The sequence below is a fragment of the Apiospora phragmitis genome (assembly GCF_038363925.1).
Source record: "Apiospora phragmitis strain CBS 135458 chromosome Unknown utg000010l:1.0-9815664.0:1.0-9183399.0, whole genome shotgun sequence".
Classification (NCBI taxonomy): Eukaryota; Fungi; Ascomycota; class Sordariomycetes; order Amphisphaeriales; family Apiosporaceae; genus Apiospora; species Apiospora phragmitis.
Window position 1 is genome coordinate 6,122,605 of NW_027117409.1, and position 20,272 is coordinate 6,142,876.

The 20,272-nt window shown below is 52.0% G+C and overlaps 7 protein-coding genes across 7 annotated transcripts; 2 read left to right on the forward strand and 5 right to left on the reverse strand.

Annotated features, from left to right (window-relative positions):
• Positions 1–2,161: 2,161 nt before the first annotated feature.
• Positions 2,162–2,371, forward strand: PG994_011622 (uncharacterized protein; the record flags this gene model as incomplete). Its single annotated transcript, XM_066863031.1, has 1 exon — positions 2,162–2,371. One exon carries the CDS (start codon positions 2,162–2,164, stop codon positions 2,369–2,371), a length of 210 nt encoding a protein of 69 aa, XP_066712141.1.
• A 2,407-nt stretch (positions 2,372–4,778) lies between these two features.
• On the reverse strand, positions 4,779–6,385 carry PG994_011623 (uncharacterized protein; the record flags this gene model as incomplete). Its single annotated transcript, XM_066863032.1, has 2 exons — positions 4,779–5,895; positions 6,024–6,385. 2 exons carry the CDS (start codon positions 6,383–6,385, stop codon positions 4,779–4,781), a joined length of 1,479 nt encoding a protein of 492 aa, XP_066712142.1.
• A 4,384-nt stretch (positions 6,386–10,769) lies between these two features.
• On the reverse strand, positions 10,770–11,894 carry PG994_011624 (CFEM domain-containing protein; the record flags this gene model as incomplete). The annotated part of the gene is made up of 2 exons (XM_066863033.1): positions 10,770–11,337; positions 11,470–11,894. The coding sequence occupies 2 exons, from the start codon at positions 11,892–11,894 to the stop codon at positions 10,770–10,772; spliced, it is 993 nt and encodes a 330-aa protein (XP_066712143.1).
• A 1,907-nt stretch (positions 11,895–13,801) lies between these two features.
• Positions 13,802–14,404, reverse strand: PG994_011625 (uncharacterized protein; the record flags this gene model as incomplete). Its single annotated transcript, XM_066863034.1, has 1 exon — positions 13,802–14,404. The coding sequence occupies one exon, from the start codon at positions 14,402–14,404 to the stop codon at positions 13,802–13,804; it is 603 nt and encodes a 200-aa protein (XP_066712144.1).
• A 1,364-nt stretch (positions 14,405–15,768) lies between these two features.
• PG994_011626 (Very-long-chain (3R)-3-hydroxyacyl-CoA dehydratase) lies at positions 15,769–16,592 on the forward strand (the record flags this gene model as incomplete). Its single annotated transcript, XM_066863035.1, has 2 exons — positions 15,769–15,967; positions 16,147–16,592. Coding segments are annotated over 2 exons (645 nt in total), but the record flags the coding sequence as incomplete, so codon positions are not given.
• Positions 16,593–16,979: 387 nt separating this feature from the next.
• PG994_011627 (uncharacterized protein) lies at positions 16,980–18,303 on the reverse strand (the record flags this gene model as incomplete). The annotated part of the gene is made up of 3 exons (XM_066863036.1): positions 16,980–17,098; positions 17,192–17,390; positions 17,443–18,303. The coding sequence occupies 3 exons, from the start codon at positions 18,301–18,303 to the stop codon at positions 16,980–16,982; spliced, it is 1,179 nt and encodes a 392-aa protein (XP_066712146.1).
• Positions 18,304–18,794: 491 nt separating this feature from the next.
• On the reverse strand, positions 18,795–19,925 carry PG994_011628 (uncharacterized protein; the record flags this gene model as incomplete). The annotated part of the gene is made up of 4 exons (XM_066863037.1): positions 18,795–18,927; positions 18,988–19,658; positions 19,679–19,816; positions 19,884–19,925. The coding sequence occupies 4 exons, from the start codon at positions 19,923–19,925 to the stop codon at positions 18,795–18,797; spliced, it is 984 nt and encodes a 327-aa protein (XP_066712147.1).
• Positions 19,926–20,272: the final 347 nt, after the last annotated feature.

The following is a 20,272-nucleotide window of genomic DNA, read 5'->3' on the forward strand; positions in this document are numbered from 1 at the left end:
TTACTACTTAATATTAAATAACTAATACTTTATAAAAAAGATTTAAAGGAAAATAATAATAAAATAATAAATAAATTATAAAAGTTTAAAGGGGGTGAAAATCTAATAGCTAGTTAATAGGGTGTTAAAAGTGGGTCTCCGCCATTATCTCTAGAATTTTAGTATACAAGTATATATTACTGAGGAGGCCATGGGATTATACATCATACAATACCATACGCGGGCAAAACAAATAGTATAATGGAAGTGTCTCGCTGACGACGTGAATAGTCGCCAGCATAGAGTTCTTAACTACTGACAGCAACAAAGCAAACCAAACGGATAAGCTACAAGCTTACAATAAATATGCTATATTTGACTGTAGGTTATTGCCAGACCAAAGCGGAACGGAGGAAGTTGTCTTCATATATATCGGCGGGAAGGGATAGTTGCCAACGCGCCAGCACTTCCGTTGGGCACTTTATTTGCGGTTCTCGTAGCATGACGACAAGTTGGAGAAGTGTAACTCACATGTACTATACAAAAGACTAGGTGATGAAGCTTTCTGCCCACCACATATATCGTGGTTCTATCTTCCCCTGAGGTAGGGAATATGCGGCCTACTGATCCTCGAATTGTCTAGGATCACTCTACGGTTATATAAACATTTTTAATACCGTTAATAAAACTCTAGTGGAAATAGGTAGTTTCCAAGCAATCACTGACGCATCAACTGCAAATTCAATCAAAGCCACAGGGGGGACTAAAAGACGGACGATAGTGATCAGTTCCTGGCTGTTCAGGCCTTACATACATAACTCACACAGTAATTATTGCCCAAGAACTTGTTAGTTTCAAACGCTCTCAGAGTATCTTTCATGGTCTACACGTCCGCCGTGTTCTAATTCCCATGCCAATCCATATCAACGATTGCCCATACCCCCTCATTCACGATCCCTTTGAGCAACCAAAAGCGCCAGCAATGGTATCGCTGTATGAAGATCATTGTAACGGATATGAACAAAGAAGAAAAGGTATTCTTTGGCTTGCGTGATTTTGAGGCAGATATCTCCGTCTTCGGAATGTTCTCGTTCATCGGCAGTCAAACGGTAAGCCTAAGCACAGCGAAATTGATGTGACCGAGAGGCCTGTTCTTTATGACATTGTACTTGTATTCAACTGTGGGCGGCCTCAAGTTGATGAAAGAGAATTCCAATATAACTGTTTCTATAACTCACGATACTCCGAATGACCAACCCCCTATTCTCACTCAAACCACGGGTCCGGATGCTTTGGATCAGTTAAATTCCTGAATGCTCAAGTTCAGCATTACAAATGAGTGGCCATCTGAAGTCTCCGAAATATTATTGCTCGGAGTAGCGCTCGCTATCTGGAGCCCTTGCTTTCATTGGCACTCGCCTACAGGAGTAGCCGAGTAGTCGCCCTGGTAGCTCTCGCCTTTGGCAGCCTTACTCTCCCCGGCACCTGCCATCCTTCAGTAAACATATTCCCACTAGCGCCTGCCTTCTCTTACGCCTCTTACCTACCTGCAGTGTATAATCGCTGAGGTTCCGATTGTCCAGGTTCAGCACCGGACAATCGTCTTCTTTTACATCCACGTAAGCTCCCTCCGGTATTGAACGGATAGGGCTAGAACTATCGCCATAATCGACATAATCGAGATAACCGAGTATTGACTCTCTGTGATTCACTGATTCACTTGGCCATGGGTATAAATATGATTCGTCTTTCCAAGTGTGTCATCTTGTTTCACCATCACACCTTCTCACAACACCATTTCCTACCAACAATTCTTATCACATAAAATGCATTCTGCCCAACCTCCCTCCACTTGGGAGGATTCATCTTTTCTTGACCCTTTCTCTGGAAGACACCACCAAACGGCTATCGTGACACTGTCTCGTCCCGGAAGCCCTAGTGACACCAGCAGATACCATTCCTGAACTTGAACACTGTCTCACTGATAGACATACCGGTTATATGACCTGTTATCCAAGTGGTCATTCCATTTGTGGCTCCACTGGTTATCCGAGTGGTTGCCGAAGTGGTTATTCAAGACAGGTTAGTACACTACACACTTACCGATCAACAGCTATCCTACCCTAGCTTGTGTGGTCCCATGCTAACTAGTAGTCGCCACTATAGCCGAGAGTCGACCACCATGCCGACGAACAAGACGACGTTCAAGATGTCCACCGATGGTATTGCCCTGGGCATCGCCACTGTTGCCATCGCCGCCGTCTTCCTCGCTGCAACCTGGTGTCTCGTGCTCGGGGCCAAGAGATGGCAGGACCCGTGCAGTGCGGTGCTATTACCACACAACCTGAACCCCATGGACTTGCGGGAGCTACGGGGGAGGATATTGGGTTAGGCTGAGTGGAGGAGATGCATGAATACCGTCGTCGATGCGTGGAAGGATATGACGGCCTGGATGCGACGAGTACATATGCGCGGAAATAGAGGGCTGGGCAAGATCGGAACGACTACAATACCATAACACTGGTTTCTTATAGAAACCCTACTAGTTGAAATTACTTCTTTGCCAAAACGCTGCCGGTTGAAATCGCAACTTGTGAACAACGCCTGTCAACAATGTCTGTTCTGAGTGTAAAGTGGTGCCATGTGAAGAGGGAGTAATTCGAAGATCTGTTGATGCTTGGCTGTATATACACACCAAGTAAGACACCCTAGGCTACGTAGACCAACAGTTTGTGATGTTTAGGGATGGTACTCGTCCTAAACACTTCCTATCCATACTCGTCCAGCAACTGGCTTGCAAGCCTCTGCGTGGTGCCATCTCTTGCAAAAACACTAGATAGACCTCCCTCGTATGATCGCTAGGGAAGACCTACCTACCGGAGACATGGTCTCGAACAAGAGAGCCCCAACGCTAGTCATTATACAAAATTGGACCAAGCACAGCCTCAATCAAGCCCTCACGCAAGTGTAGACATTCGCTCGCTCAGATGTCGCAGTGACTCTCCACTCATTGGCTGACCACTGGAAGGGGAAGTGAGGTTGCCATGAGGGCTGTGGGCCGGAGGGTGGAGGGTTTAGGGCTGAGTACTATAGAACGTACGGGATGCTATGACAGCGCATCCGTGCTGGGAAAAATAAGCCTCACCTCTGCCCTACCCTAACCTCTCCGTGAGTCAGCTATATCGTACACCGCTAATTAGTGTTCTTTCCTAGTCCTAATTGACAATGCCTCACATGAATAATTTTGTAGCATTGGGTATAGGTGCGTGGCCATTATGATAGCCCCAACCGCACCAACCGCATCACAGTATTGTGGGATGGGGTCGGGCACTGACGCAGGGACCCGATCACGAGGCGATTGAGTTGCGGTAGCTGGTTAGGGACTGATGTGGATAAACTAGCAGGACTGGACCTGGACCCTGAGGTTGCTATTCTATGCGCCAAACACGTCGGTCTCCGATGCGGATTTTCCAAAATGCCATCCTGCCCATCATGATAACTGCCTGGCAAGACCGGCTAGAGGAAAATAAGATGATAATGAAAATAAACACGTGTCCTCGCTCTAATGCTAATCCCGACACCCAGCCATGCTAACGCCTCCTCCTGATGAAAATGATTTTCCCGTGCACCCGGAATCAAATAACACCTTCCCAATGCACCATCATGTCCAGAACCAGAAACACCAAGTGGTTCCACATACGCTGCAAGCAAGAAAATGACCAAAAAAACATATTGTGGCCGTAAAAATACAGAGAGGCCATGCTTGAAAGGCTGGGGCTATATGCATGTGCTGTGTGGGGGATATATGGCGGGTAAATAGGAAGTTGTGAATACAAGCAGCAATTGTGCTGCTATGAGTGCAAAAATTGTATGTGTGGTGTGGGAATGCCGCATGCGATGCCATGTGGATAGCGCGGTATGGTGCGGGCATGATGATGGATTGTAAAGAGTCACCAAGCCAGGCTCAGCCTATGGAGACTTTCACATGCTGGTCGTAGTCTGCAGCAGCCTATGCCGTTTGAAACGCGCAGAAGCATTGCCCTTGTCACTAAGGGTGAAAGGGGAAAAAAATGCAAGAATAGACAGCGCGAGCGATGGGACGACTGCAACGCGATGCATCATGCCAGCCAGCATTGCAGACTGTTCTGTTCCACCCGCCACGTCAAGCTCTGGCTGGATGCTTCCCACTGCTGGTGGTTCGAGCTGGTTTTATTCCGCCCACCGAGGAGAGGCGAATCAGGGATTGCTGGGTTCGCGCGAATTCGGAGCTTCTCGCAGTCCATACACTTCCCAGAAATTCTTCTAGAATGCTGCAGATATCCACCTGCCCGGTGCATGTTCGCCGGCAGAGTGGAGTAATCTGTAGACAATCATAACTTTCTTTGTTATGGAGGCCACGATCTCGGGACTTGCCAGGGGCTGCCCCACGGCTGTGACGAAGGGAGGGGCGGGTCGCACCCGTCCTTGCTGCTTGCCGTTTTCGCTGGGCGCTTCGCTTTTCGTTGTGTAATGAAATGCCTTGGACCCGTCGGTGCAAACTTTTCTTTCCGCTCCGTGGTTTGGCTCTGATACGAGTTTCACCGACACAATATGCCAACCCCTTTTCGGGCCTCAATGGGCGGTTTGGCATACAGAGCCCTCGACTCTCTCTGCCCCACAACAGCGTAGGAAGTACCCTTATCCTTTGGGCCATGCGGCAAGAAGGTGCGTATAGCAAGTGCGCTCTCAGGCTGAGAGAGCATGCCTCGAAAACGCTGTAATTGTAGGAATGTTGTAAAACAAAAAGCCTTTGCTCGGCCTCAAAAGCTGTCTTGCGAAACCGAAATCCATCTAACGGGGACTCCGTCAGATCCAATATCGTAGACCTTGGAATTGAGCTGGCGGGGTGGTAATAACCAACGAGCATGCCCCTCTCGCTGATCATCCAACTTGCCGCGCTTGCGCATCAAATGCTCCATAACCGCTATACGAATGAAGTCGGAATTCTCACGGATCTCTCGCTGCCGCGGCCCTGGAGGCATCGTAGAGGTTGCTGTTGCCTTGGGTGATTCTGGTGGCGGTGGGAGAGCTCCACGGCTGGCCGCTGGGGAGGAACTCCTCGAACGTTGCACTTTATAAGTCTGCATCTGGATCGAAGCAGTGTAGCTGCGCGTTGACGCAGCACCTCCTGTTCGGACCTCAAGCCGAGCGCTGCTGGTAGGGTTGAGATAGCGACGCATCGCCTCGCTGGGCTCATCCTCCAACACAGGTGGCCGTTTCTCGTCCGTGAATGGCACAGTAGGATCGACCGTTAGAAGTGACCGCACGAGCAAATCTTCGGGCGGAATTGACGAAGACGTAAACTGAGAGATAGATTTGGCGGCGGACCGCAGAACTCGAATAGACGCCGTCAAATTTGACTTGAGGGCTGTCTTGAACGGCAGAAAGACAGTGTTCTGTTGCTTATCTGAACGAGCTGGCAAAGGGTCAAATACCCTGAACTCTACCTGGTCAACGTCGGCAGTAAGCTTAGAAGACAGTGGATGGTCCGGTTCTTCGCCTGGCGGAGAGGGGAGAGGCTCAAGCGACCTGCGCGGCTGTCGAAACCTTTTGCTTCTTGGCGTGACCGGACTGTCAAACGAAGGCATCGTACCAGTGCCCAGGGAATCGCCTAGCGACGGTAGGCTTTCGAACGAGCCTGGCCGTGATGATAAAGTGGATGTGAAAACACTATCCGAAATCGACGCGTCCTCCTCGCCTAGCTCGTCTGGGGGGCTCAGCAACATATCTAACGGACTCCGGCTAAATGGCGACAGGCTAGAAGGTGTGAGGCATAGTTCCTGGCTCAGGTCTTTTTCGGATACCTGGGATCGAGGAACGATGGAGTCGACGGTCATGCGTGCTTCTTTGCGCTGACGCTGCTTCGTACTTCCACGCCTATTAGGCGGCGGTATATTCGTCCCAGCCAAAAGTGCAGCGACAGATGGGGGTCGGCATCCGGCGACCGAAGCTCTCGCCCTCGGGACCCTGTGCTTGACGATCGCCGGCTTGATTGATCATGGTACCGGGACTTCATGTGGTGCTTGTTGACGGCTTCCATCTTTGACTTCACGGGTATCTGCACAGCACTCGTTGGCGTCATCGGACGAGCTGTCGCGTTGGCTGTAGGTGTTGACTTCGGGCTGCGACAGGGCGAGGTAGCCCGAGTATCCGGCTCTTTGCGTTTTGCCATTTTCTCGGTCGCGTATCCAGATTGCGAAGATTCGGAGGAGGGTTGGTTGGGGATGATCTTCGTTGTTGATGAAGCATCTCTCCGCTGAAGGAAAGCAAATCGTTGCTTGGAAGGAGTTGGCGTCGTTGATGGGTTGGAAGAAAGGGGAAGTTGGGACTGGCGGGAGTAGAAGAAGGACTTTGGTGTCATCATCATCCTAGTCTCGGTGATTGGAAGGCGGGTTCAACGGCCGCCCTTTCCAGAAGCCTTATATTCGGTGTTGGGTATCCTTAACCTGAGGGCTGGGACTCGCTCCTGCACAAGGGTTCTGCTGCGGGGCATACTAACGCCGCAAGGCACAGTCAGTTGGATACAAAGCCAATTCCAGCAGTCTCAAGTCCAGTAGAGGGCGACACGCGAGCGATCGGTTGTCGGTACGAGCGAGTACCAGTTTTTGGGACCAGTCAATTGAGTCGTGATCGTGTGCCGCAGGCACGCAGGGTGGGTGTTTTCAGTACGTAATGGCGCCCGCGCTGAAATGCAGGACCCGTACAGGAATGATGTCGGTCGTGTGTGCGTCGATCTGTAATGTAACCAGACAAAAAAATAGGGTAGTTGGCAGGTTTCGCTCGATGGTACCCGTGATAATGGTCCAGAAAGAATATATTTCGCTGAAAGGAAACCTTTGTCTTGGTCGTGTAGGGAGTATTGGGGTGTGTTTATGGGTGCCGATTCATCAGCGGGATCCTTATCTCTGCTCTACTCTGAGAAGGCGAACCTCGGAGGAGATGGGACTAAAGGTAGCCTAATCGTCTTCGCGCGAATGCAACTCTATCGGAGTATACATGTACCTTCTAGGCCCCCTCCGTAAGATATCTTTAATACGACTATGAGACTATCGAAAGAATCTAACAGGAGAGGAGTAAGTGGGAAGAAGGGCTGAAAAGAATGGGAAGCACGAGTAAGTGGTAAGAGTAGGGAGCCAGGAAGCCAGGAGGAAGCCAAGGCAGAGAAGAATCAAGTACTCCGTAAGCTACACATAAACCAGATACAGTATCTCAGGCAGGGTAACAGCATCCGAGTCACATAGGCCCCGCTGGGTTAGATAGCTCGAATAGCAGAACCCTGCACCCCGTAGAACCCGTAGAACCCGTTGGCACTGGTGTTTGGTTTCCTCAGGCTCTGTTTGGGCAGGTAACAAAGCAGTCCGGGGAGGGGAGGGGGGCTTGGGCTGGCGGTGTCTTGCTGTATTGTGGCGGTATGTAACCTAGGCTCCCTAGGGTGTTGGGTATGTCATGTATGAGGTCCAGTTAGGAGGTTAGGTAGACGTACTTGTAGCTCCGTACATGGCTGGGATATGCACTCGGCCTGTCTGATCAGGAGGTGGGATTCGTAGGGGTCCAGCTGGGGCCGTACCTTGGTTCACTTGCATGCCAATGCCATAATGTGGGGGGTCCATCGACGTTGCTTGTTTTCCAATCTACATGTACCTCAGTAACCTTAGGTTGGTAGGCACTTCGACTTCGGTACATGCTGCGACTTGTCACATCAAATTGATGACATACCACCCGACATTGTTCGGATACGAATAAATTCAGCATAAAGGCCGCCCAACCCGGTTTGCGCAATTAAGTGATGACAGGTATCCAACAAACAGCTATTGACGTTGGCTGGCGGTGGGTGCCCATCCCAGGTGCAAGGCCATATCGAGTCCAGTCCAAGATAGAAGTAAAACTTTCAAGGCACTACCCGCAAACTCTCGGATCTTCAGCTCAGTTGACTAAAGTCCGGTCGGGCTACCAATAACTACGGTTCGTTATCTTCTTTCGACTGAACCAGCAGAGCCGGCCTGTGTTGTGAAAACACTGCATGACATAAGTACAAAAGTATGATAAGTCAAGGTCACGCTTGCTTTTGCAGCTACGGATAAGGTACCTAGCTCAACTCTCGGCCATCAGTATCTCAAATAATAAGATAGGATGAATCCAATGCGTGCCTCGCTTTCTTTGCTCTGAAACGACTGCAGCTGCACCTGTAGTTTTCGGCGGTAACGTGCTGGGTATTGCTTTTCTTCAGGCTCTATTCGGAGGTGCTGCATCCATTATTATTTTCGGACCGGCGAGACCGGTCACAATGAGGACCACATTCATTCATCCAGCCAACTCATCCTGCAGAAGTGATATGCCCTTGGATTGGTGGCACGTGGACGTCATCCCCGTTGGTCTCCTCGTCTGGCGCATTCAGCAACAAAATTCATCAGGATCTTCTACGTATGGATTCTACAATAATACTGGTTCCTGTTGACTCATACAGCGCCGGCTTGGTCCGATGGCCCAGTTTCTCAATGATTACTGTGAACCGCACAGAACAGGCAGCCCTATTCAGTGAAACCCGAAGGTTCTGGCCAGCCCCGAAACTACAATCCGTTCAATGCATTCAATCTTGCGCGAATACTTAGGTGAGCACGGTGAGGTAGCAACAGCGAGCGGAAAGATGGGTAGGTACCTACTTTACTGAAGGCACCACCTTCCCCAGTGCCGGGCGAGATGATTTCCATCACCCGGCTCCATCCTGACTGCTGATTGACCGCAATGTTCAACCCGGGAACCTATGGCCCTCTACTGTTGTGGTCTATTGACCTGATTCCACATGCTTTGATAATCCCCATGGGATCAGCTACCTGCATCTCGTATTGGGTCTTTGGACAGAGCCCTCAAGAGCATCGGCACCCGCGGTATCCCATCACAGCATCACATCGCAATTGCGGCGTCTTTTGCTTTGTCTATTGTTACGCCATGACCGATCTTACTGTATCATGCGAGCTTGGGTTGCCGGTTAACCTTGAGCTGGGCTTGCACTAGCAGCCCTTGGCGTATAACTAACATCATGCCCAAGAATGCCCGTTCGATCAGTCAATATTCAATGAAAATGGTGTTGCCAGTCTGTTGGTTTGGATCGCATGGTGTTGCCCGTCCTGAAGTTTGCTCTATTGGAGAAGATTACTCACCCCAGACCAGCCACAGCAAGTAACGCCAGTAACGAGTAACGACGCTTCAGTTAACCCCACACTACCACTACATGCCCATGCGTCAAGCCGTACATGAAAAAGGTTCCCTTATCGCCATCTCATCATTGGCTTCTCCTACTCGGTTCCCCACGAATTGTTTTAGCACCAGGCTGTTGTGGAATAGGTAAGTAGTCACACACCACCATCAACCACCCTCCCTCATCGCAACACGTGTGCCTCTTCCAAGGGAGGCGATGATGACATCTATCTCCCACCCAACGAACGACATGTGAACATGACAGTGACTTCGTGACGAATGGGCGAGAGAGGCACGCGGTTGGGTGGACAATGCGAGACTGGTCCGAGACCCCCTGCTGCATCCTTATCTTTTCGTACGACAGATTCAAAACCTCCAAGACACCTAAACCCAATCAGACTTTATGTCTGGAACAGCAGCACACCAACTACCTATCTACAACATAGTAAGTCAACACCACACAACAGGATCCTGATAAACTCTTTTGCGGGGTAATAAGGCGTGGACCGTGGACGGGAACCAAGCCCGATGCCCAATTAGCAACATAGCATGCGCTAATAAGACTAGGGATCTCCCATGTGCATTCCCACCAACTACTACAAGGTAGCCTCCGAAGCAGATAGCAGGTAGCCAGACGATGACACGGCGGTTCGTCACTGTGCCCTAGCAGGCTGATCGCACACCTCCGCGGAGCGGATCGAGAAGTAAAAAGCGTGCAAGATCATCCTCTTGAAAAGCTCTCCAGTTTTCCCCTTAAATCCAGCCAAATCACGTCTACGTATCCCAAAGCATTCAATGAAGAGCTTGGTTAGACCCCGTCGCCGGGGATCTGACGGGAGCACGAACTGGAAAAGAATACCAGGGACACATGCGAGGTTGAAAGACAGTGGGTTACCGGAGACTGGCAACCCACCTGACGCTCTTTTTCATTCTAAATGCTTCTGGTTATCGTTGGACAATCCAAGGCACGGCATCCTGACGATGCACTGATGAAGAGAACAGAGCGGGAAGAAAACTAGGTAGAGTAGAGAGCATGTATCCTTGCTTGAAACTTGACATGTGTACTGAGTCAGGAACCCGGCGACATCTGACATACCACCCCTGGAGCTGGACTTGATAAGATGTCTACAGAGAACCACAAACCGGTTCTTTCCCTCTTCCCGTCGAACGATGAAGTCATACTGAACGAGCTACCGACGGAGTCGTATTGCGATACTACACTCAGTGCGATCCAGCGCTTTCTGGTTGATATCGAGGAAGTAGATAGTCGCCAGCACGACCACCAGTACATGAAGTCGGGACTTCACATAATACCATTCGCAAACTATAATCGAGCTGTCAAGTTGTGAAACAAGCCATTCATCCCATGCAGTATAGTAATCATAAGGCGTAGCAAGCATAACAAATACGGAAAGAAACCAGGAACACCGACGCACCTCCCACATGATAAGCCATCCGTACAATGACAGTTGAGAAGGAACATGAAAACTGCAGAAGGACCCTTCCGTTGTCACACGCCAAAGCTTGGTGGCTGACGATGATACCTCTCACGCTCCCTAGGGGCCATCATCATCAGACCCAGGCCTCCTTTCTAGCGCCGTTCTCCAGTCCGATGTTGACCACTTCCTTATCATGATGAACCCCACCTTCTTCTTCTTCTCCTTCGTCGTCGTCGTCGTCCGGCCTGCGGGCCGGCGGGTGATACTGCGCCATGAAATCAGTCCGCACGACGTCTTCACGCGTCGGCAGGACGAGGCTTCGTCATCGCTGCGCCGCGACGACGCCGCGGCACTCCGCAGCCGGCCGATGCGCGCGGCCGCCCCCGCGCCGAGCACCATCTTGTCCGTCGCCGCCGAGACCGCCACCGTGTCGCGACGCTCGCGCTGCCGCGTCGTCGCCGTCGTTCCACCTCCCCATCCTTCTCCTCCTGACTTAGAAGAAGAAGCAGGGAACCATGTGCGCAGGAGGGGCCGCAAAGCCGGCGCCGAGGCCGTGATGATGGAGAGGTTGGCCTCGATGGCGATGATGACGAACGAGATGTTGGACGTCGGGTCTGGCTGGTTGAGCAGCACGTAGAGACCCCGGACCAAGAGGACGAGGTGGGATATGCCTACTAACGTCGTTCTGTTGGCAGGAGGTGAGCATGGGTGTGAGCAAGTTTGGGAGGAACTCAATAACTGCGAAACAAGCAGATAGACAAAACGGATAAGTAGAGGAGATGAATGGATGACGAGAAAGATCGAGACCGTGACTTACAGGAATCCTAATAGAAATACAAATATCAAGGCGATCTTCGTCCTCTTGGGTATTTGCAGCCCGACGAAGATGTGTAGGGGTAGTCCCAGTATCAAAAGGTCCAACACGATGTTAATAGCGCTCGCGGCCACGAACAATATCCGCCGATCCACACAGAACCCCTCCAATCGAGGCTTCCATGCCTTCTGTAACGGGAAGCACTGAAACACTATGGCGAAGAAGATCGAGAAAAAGCTGGCCAGGTTGATGGTGTTGACCCAGATGACGAAGCGCCGCACTCCCGGCTTCTGCCCGAAGAGACGGAGGAGCAGGAGGAGAAGGGATGATTTGACGAGGGCCAATATGGGATTGTATAATATCTGGACGACATAGTTCCACACAGCCCCTTGCGTCGAGTCATGCGAAGGGATGTCTACAGCGCTCATGCCTATATAGTTCGTCACGATGACTTGGGGTGCGCGCAAGTCAGTATCAGATGATCGCAAGGCTTTTCAGGGGGTTCCCGCGTCCTACTCACACTCATAGCTTGCAACAGCCTCCGCGATTGCCAACGCCTACGCTCGCTGGTAAACAAGTGGACATTACAGGGCCGAATGTATTGACTTCATACCATTGCTGCACATATCAACCCATCATCTTCCCATGAGTGTTAGCCTGGCTAAATCATCACGAAATTCGCCACGACAACATACCTAAACTGAACTGCCGCGTCGAAAGTTTTCCAGCCACCCTCACAGAGACCACCATCAAGGCCAGTGCCGGAAACGAGATTACCACCACTATCGCGATATTCTGGTGTTCCATTCGAGGGCTCGCTGCAGGCTTCACTAGTGCGCCTGTGTCGGGATAGGTAACCAGGGAGTCGTCAACCGAGGACATCACGAAGGAAATATACGAGTATTAGACAAACACCTGTAGTCTTAACATATGATATAAATGGGGGATATTATACGACGTAAAGTAAGCCGCTCTCCAGTATAGTAGTCTTGGTCGGTGAGGACTCGTCAGGCGGACGGGATCAAGTCATTGATATGAACAGGAAGAAGACCTGGACGGCAAAACTCCCTAATCCCTCTCCCACACGGTCTCGTTTGAGCCTTCCCCGGAGCTTTGCAGAAGCAGACGGCTCTCATCATAGAATATTTTGCCATAGATGCCATGATAGTTCGTAGCTGACACCATACAATTCAGCCTCCTGTCCCGCGAGTGTCAATTCTGGAGGATCGCCGCTGGGTTGAATATGCATCCAGCTTGTACTGTAATACAGATGCGAGTGGATATTGGACGAACTAAGAATTGCAACCATCTCGCTTTCTCAATGTTCTGACGTGTGCAAGGATTCTGGAAGAATGCCTATCCAGTCGGTAACGCGGGAGTATCATGTTACCTGGTATATTGATCAATGTCTCATATCGTTTACCCCTTGCTATGATACTCTGAACAATCTGCCCCGGGAACTTAGAGGCCAGGAGAAGGGTCCAGTCCAGGTCACGAACGTTAGCCTTGAAGACCCCCCCTCACCACTGATCATCACAGTGGTTGGGACGTAAGGTTTGACTGGTGAAAATCGCCTGGCCACCGTGGATCAAACAAGAGGGTACGACAGGCGTGAATAATATCATGCAATCTACCAGACCAATATTCAAAGCCTGTTGGTCCAGTTAGCCGGTCGTCTGCATTGGGGGCGGCGGGGTTTGTTATGCATCCGACCGATTTTCTCGACGAGGGTGTTGCGTGACTTTCATGAAACCATATCCAAAGACGAGAAGAGGCCCAACCGCAATGATGTCTTCCCGTGATTCAGTGAATTGCATCTCGGAAACTTTTCGAAGGAGCAATTGTAATTTTCGTTACTTGAAGACGTCAATGGAATAATGCGGCTCAATCGGAGAGTGTTTTGTACACCGTCTCCCGTCCGGGTGAAGGTGGTAGGCTCGGTACCGACTGCATTGATGCAGGTCGATCATTCGTCTCAACTTGCGGGGGGTTACAAGTCACATAATGTTCGACACATTGCGCTGTAGGCATAGGTACATTTATCCTACTCGCTGCTTTTTTGGTAAGTCTTGAAACAATTGGTTCCAGAAGCATATGATACCAGCTTCCTTCCCATCTCAACCTTTATGACCAACTTCAATATTGCAATACGGGGTGAGGGTGAAGACCGAGATACGTAACGTGTGAGGCTACACACGCTCTGCTAAATCTCCCCCTTCTCTGATTCTCCCTCTTCCGGAGTAGAACTACAAGGTATAAGGGTTGGATCCAGCAAGTGTTGAGTTATTGGTCTATAGTGCAAGGTCATGCCGGGTCTATATCATTGCTCTTAAGTTCACTCGGCATCTTCGGCGTCTTGGGAATTCTCGTCGTCCTCCGCGACTGACAAGATGTTAATGCCTGCAGCTCCACCGACGGAGGTACTTCCATCAGATCCTTTGGTGATCCCAAGACTGCCTCCTAGGTTCTTGGTGTTACCATTCTTGTCCACGATGATGCCCAGGTTGTCCTTGAATTGCTCCCCTTCCTTGACGGCAGTGAGATCCTCAGCGCTGCCACCTTTGCCTTTGGCAGGAGCGGCAGCTTCGCCCTTGGCTGGTTGTGCCTTTTCTCCGCCAGCGGCTGGGTTGGATGCTTTGTCGCCACGAGAACCGCCGGAGAGAATGACTCCCGGAGTAAGGCCACTCCCAGCGTTAGCAGTACCATTGGCTCTTTGGCGGGCTCCCTCGAGCGCAGCCAGGTTCTCGGCGGTCTGGTTTCTTGCTGCACCCTTTGTCTGGTCTTTACCCGCGCCTGTCTTCTTCTCCTTTCCGCCCGAACCGCCCAGTTTAAGACCGCCGGCGCCTCCGATTTGGATGCCACCGTTCTCGAATTTGACTTGACGCTTGGCGAGAGGAGGAGCCTTGTAGGCCTTGGCAAGAGCAGAAGACAGAACCATGATATTGGCATGCGCCGCGGGAGAACCCTAATCGGCATTTGTCAGTCATACCATCCGAGAAGAGTAAGAGGGGAAACGAAGGTATAGACTTACTGTGAAGGTGATCTTTTCGCATACCCCTACATGGAGGAAAGAGATAGCCGCAACGGCGACAGCAAGAGTAACACGCATTATGACTATTAGGAAGAGAAGCCTGCTTCTCTCAAATCTCAACAAATTTGATTAGAAGTTATTAAGTATGAAGAACGACGGGGAAACGAGATGGATGACTGTATAACTAAAGACGCTCCAAGCAGCGCTGAAAGAAAGACACGGGTTGTAATGGAAAGGATCTACGGCAGCAGGAATGCATCTCGACAAGCGAGGGTGAAGCAGCACATTAGTATAAGATAGATACCTAGGGTAGGTATACATGCCAACCCTTGCCAGCATCGTGAACTTCCGCATACATACCGTCACCAGCAATTCCGCAGGCATGCCACCGGAACGCTGTGCGACCGTACGGGTAGCGATAAGCGATGCTTAAAATAATCCCTGAGCCCTGGTGCCCGCGGTGTTTGGAAACGGTCCTCCAGGTGCTGAGTGGTCTTCTCCAGGTCCACTGAGGCCTACGATCGTAGAGGAAACTCCTTGGCGTTACAGGTGACTGATTGATCTGACCGAGTCAGCTAGGGCAGGCAATGCCGAAGGCAGAAGCTACTGTAGCTTTCGAGCTTCGCATAGCCTAGCTCCCGGCGCCGAATGCAAGTTTAGCCTGGCAGCCTCCGGCATTAAACTTTCTGTATCTCTTCCTCTTCCTATAATAGACGCTTGGCCTTGCTTCAACGTAGCGGGAACAGCTTTGGAGCCAAGCCTTCGAAAACAGGATCATGCCCATTTGATCTTTTCGTTGGCCTCTAAGACGAAGGGGTGATGAGCCAAAAAGGGTGCTAGGATGAAGGAAACAATTAACAAACTGGGAGGAGTGGTTTCCTTATGAGCAGGATATATGTAGTTATCGTTACCATCTCACCACCACTACTATTAATAATCTGCTCTCCATGTCGATCTTGACCAATCTCAGCCGCGGCCAGCAATTGCTGTGAACCCTGCAGGTACCCGCCAATCAGCCCGGCACGTCACGTCAAACGCGCTGGCCAAACCATCCCATGTCCCCAACAAACCCCCATCCTGGCAATAGTACCGAACAGTTGGAATCTCAACGCAGCCCAATTTTCCTTTCACGTGCGCCAGGGTTTCAAGGCCGCGATCAGACGAAGGAAGGGTACCTAGACAGACAATTTCTTACAACTGAATCCTTACCATCCATCTGGGTTTCTTCCGTCAAGTTCTGTTACCAAAATGGCACAAGATGCTGCGCCAGCTCCAAAGAGGTCCTCCCCATCAAGACCGGCTACCTCATCCTCTACAATGCCGTGTCCGCCATCCTCTGGGCCACCGTCCTCGGCCGCACCGTCGGCGCCAACCTGCTGAGAGGCCCGGCTTTTGTCTACATCTCGACCGGCGACTTCGTGCTATGGACGCAGACTCTGATGATCATGGATGTGCTGCACGGTCTCTTCGGTATGTTGCAAATCACCCCCGCATACTTCTCCTCCTTCTAGTTTCTTAGCAGGCAGCTTTGGCCGAGCTGTGACCCCTAGCCCTGGCCACAAAAAGCATTGGCCAGAGCGAGAGCTCTCCCCATAGCCATACATACGTCACAGTATAGACTAGCTAACCACTTGTGACCGCGCACGTAGGCATCGTCCGAACCGACCCCGTCACGGCCGCCGCCCAAGTCGCATCCCGCTACGTCGCCGTCTGGGGAGTGCAGTACCCGTTCCCGGCGCTCTGCGCCTCGCCCGTCTACTCGACGATGCTGTTCGCCTGGTCGGTGACCGAGGTGATCCGCTACACGTACCTGGCGGTCAAGCTGGGCGGCTACGAGCCCGCCGCCTTCACCTGGGTCCGCTACAGCTCCTACCTCGTCCTGTACCCGCTGGGCATCACGAGCGAGATGGTCCAGATGTGGCGCGCGCTCGCCCCCGCCGGCCACAAGTTCGGCCCCCTCTACCAGCTGTTCCTCGGCGTGTCCCTATTCGTCATTTGGCCCATCGGCGCGTACGTGCTCATCGGCCACATGAACAGGCAGCGCCGCAAGGTCCTGGCCGCTCAGAAGTCGGAGAACGTGAGGGCTACACAGTAGTATCGCCCAGCTTCGGGTCTCTCCGTCGTATAGATTCTGTATAGAGCACGGACGGGATGCAGAAATCGACGAGAGAAAGATGGTGCGGGGTGGCACTTAGTCTATTGTCCACCCAGGGACATACATATACTATGGTGCGTGAGGAATGGTAGCTTCAAAACGGTGTTAGCGGTCAAGGGATACATGAGACATGACATCATTACAGGAAAGAGGATCGTAGGGAGACCAGGCATTGGCAGATACGGGAAAGGATGGACTGGGAGTAATGCGTATATTAGAGTAACACCCGATAGAAATGCGGGCAATAGCATAGATTTCTTATAATAGGATTGCATTCAATCTCGAGTATCATTTAATAGTTGGCGGAAATGCCTGCGTCTCCTTCCCCTATTCCAGTTCCCTGCTGCTAGTCTCATACCAATCATTCTTCGCCCATTTGACAATCAAGTTCTTGGCGTCATCCGAGAGCTGCGAGTAACCAGGATTCTCCTCGGGTTCGAACATGCCTATCGTACATAATCAGCATCTATTGGGCGTAGGCAAAGGGGAGGTGATTTAAGAAAGACATTGGACATATGAAAGCTGTGTGCAGTACTTACCCATATGCGCCGAAATCTCATCCCTGGCTTTGTCGTTGATGGCCTCCCTCCAGTCGCCTGCCGCCTGCCGCGCCGGTAAGTTACAAAATGTCCGGTCCTTGCCCACGACCAAGCCGACCGTGCTGACCTGCTTCGAGCTGGCCCCTTTTCCGAGCCGGGTATATAAGTTGGCGAAGCCGAGGTCAAGCTCCTGGGTCAGCTGGACCATCTTCCGCACGCGCGTCTTCATCTCCTCGCCCTTGGCTAGGCACCCCCACGAACTCCAGGTGACCCCCGACCCAGCCCCAGCCCGACGAGATCTGGTCCCGTTTCACGTAGGCAGCGGCGCCACCGGCCACCACGGCCCCCGCAGCGCCGGCGTACATGGCCATCTTGCCCCAGTTACCCCAGCCGCCGCCACCTGTGTTGCCGCCTTGTTGCTTTTTGTCTTCCGCCGGCGGGGCTTCGAGGGCGGCGACGGGCTTCTGCGCCGGCTTCTGTCGCGAGGCGTCCTCCGCGGCCTTGGTCCCGCCCCATAGCGACGTCAGTCCGCTCAACTGCGTGAGCGCCGAAGCCGCAGTCTGGTAGTGGCTCTCGGCGCCGTGCGCGACAACACCCGGCGCGATGCCGAGGTAGGGTGTGTCGAAAGCGAGGACCCCTTGTACGTACGGGAACATCATGGCATTGAAGCCGGTCTGCGGCGACGAGGGCGTCGCCCCCGTCGCATCGGCGTCGTCTCCTCCGTCATCTTTGTGACTGCTGCTCTCTTTCGTATCGTGGTGCACAGGCTTGTCGCTGGTCAGCGCGATGAGGGTCTCGGCGGCGACGATGCCGCCCATCGAGTGGCCAATGAGGATGGTGCGGACGCCCGGGTTGACGGTGGGGCTGGGGGTGCCGGCGGCGACCTCGAGGTCGATGACCTTGTTCAGCAGCCAGTAGCGGAAGCGGGCGACGCACTCGTGCAGGTCGCCGCGCGTCTCGAACTTGGGGTAGACGAGGGTGCGGATCTCGACCTTGGGGAGCTCGGCGCTCAGCAGCGCGGCGAGGTGCTCGGTGAACTCGCCGGCGGTGCCGAACGTGTCCTCGCCACCCTGGAAGCCGTGGATGAAGCACAGCAGCAGCGTCTTCTTCATCTTAGTCGTCGTCGTCGTTGTGTTCCGTCGTAGAAGGCCGCTTCCGAGACTCTAGCAGTCGTCTCCATTGGAAGGGAAACAAAAGCACATGATCTTCAAAATGGATATAGGTTTGGCAGAGACAGTGGTTGAAACCTCGTATGTAACTGTCTTCTAGGTTAAGGCCTGTGATGTCTACTGGGTCACTAACAGGTGGGGTTGTAAGGCCCCTCCGCCGCATTATTTAGTGGATGACCAGCTAAGCGTCCAGGGGCTGATAGCGCTACTCTATCAAAAGTTGTGGATAACAAGTGGATGTAGCAGAGGGCCATTGGTTCACTCAACAACTACTTTGCTCATATGCTCTCACCAAATGTTGTTTTCTACAACATATGTCTCCTAGCATTCATGCTGAAATGGCTCGCTTGATATTTTCTACCAGTAGAGCTCGGGGGATCATACGACCCAAGAATTATGTGGTAAGCTTTGACTGCTGCCGAGCTTGAGAATGCTCAGTAGGTTGCGGCCAGTCTCTGAACCAAATAATCACCACTACTAATTCCTGCATACTTCTTGTCCGTCTCGGTCGCAAAGGTTCCCGGTATTGCCTCGATAAAACTCTTGAAGTTCGGGTTGCAAAAGTACCTGTTCGTTGACATTAAACACAAGATTCAATTTACAAGTTCTCAGGACAGGCAGACTTACGCAATGCTATACCGGGCCGGGTATACGTCTCCATCACCACTCGGAGGCTCAACGACCCGGTGAATCGTGCTCTTGATGGTGTCGTTGCTCCATCTGGCCAGAAGATCACCTGCGTTCACCACGCAAGTATCCTCAATGGGGGTAGCATCCACAAACACACCGGTCGGGCTTTTGACCTGCAGCCCACCCCTCTGGTCCTGGAACAGCAGAGTGATACTCCCATAGTCGCTGTGTGCGCCGGCGCGGACCTGTCCCGGATTGATCTTGAAGACGTCTTTCCTGACCTCGGGGTAATGAAGTAGGCGCAGCGTGTTATCGCCCACGTCGGTGTAGCCGTCGAAGAACTTCTCGTCCAGGTCCATGGCCACGGCGATGGCCCTCATCACCTCGGTGTGCATCTCCTTGCACTTGTCGTGGAAGTCCAACATGGTGGACTTGAAACCTACGAGCTCGCCAGTCTCCTCGGGCCAGTGATTAGGAAGGTCCGGCTCGCCTTCGCGGCCAATCTCCAGCGACTCCTTGATGTCGGGGTTGCCCTCCCGCAGCTTCTTGACGTCGTTGATGTCCGTCAACTGGGTCGTCTTCTCACGACCGGGTGCGGAGTAGCCCCGGTTTGCTTCCGGGGTAGTCCAGACGTGCTTCATCTTCTCTTCCGTCGGCAGGCGGAAGAACTTGCAGAGGTCGCAAAGACTTGTTTCCGCGTCTCAGGGCTGATAGGGAGACCCTTCAGGTAGATGAATCCTGCCGTCTGGAATCCATGGAGAATGGCCTTGGCCGTCTCCTTTCGCTGCTCGGGATTGCCATTCAGGAAAGCCGAGAAGTCGATGAGCTGATATGGTGTTTAGGACTTGCATCACGTAAACTGACAATGGCGGAGGTAGGGTATATATACTTACTGGGATGACAAGTCCTTCGCTCTTAACAGCTGCAGATTCCATTTTGATGTAATCTCAAGGTATGAACTCAACTCAAGGGCACCGAAGCGGTTTGTTCTCCCACGTCAAGATTCTACGTGTCACTCTCGGTTTATAAATCTTCTCTTCCGGATATTGCTCTGCTTTTGAACCGAGTAATGTTGGTTGAGGATGATCAGATCAAATCGGATGGACAGTCAGATAAGTCCCTGAAAGGTTTAGGGTGGGCATTCGGCTGCATTTGAGTCCGACACTTGGATAGGCAGGCAAGCACACACAAGACCTAGATCATTCCGGACCCCTCTGTCTGCTTGGGATAATACCAATGTAGATCGCTGCATGACTTGGCGTGTTGTTATTGTTATTGTCAC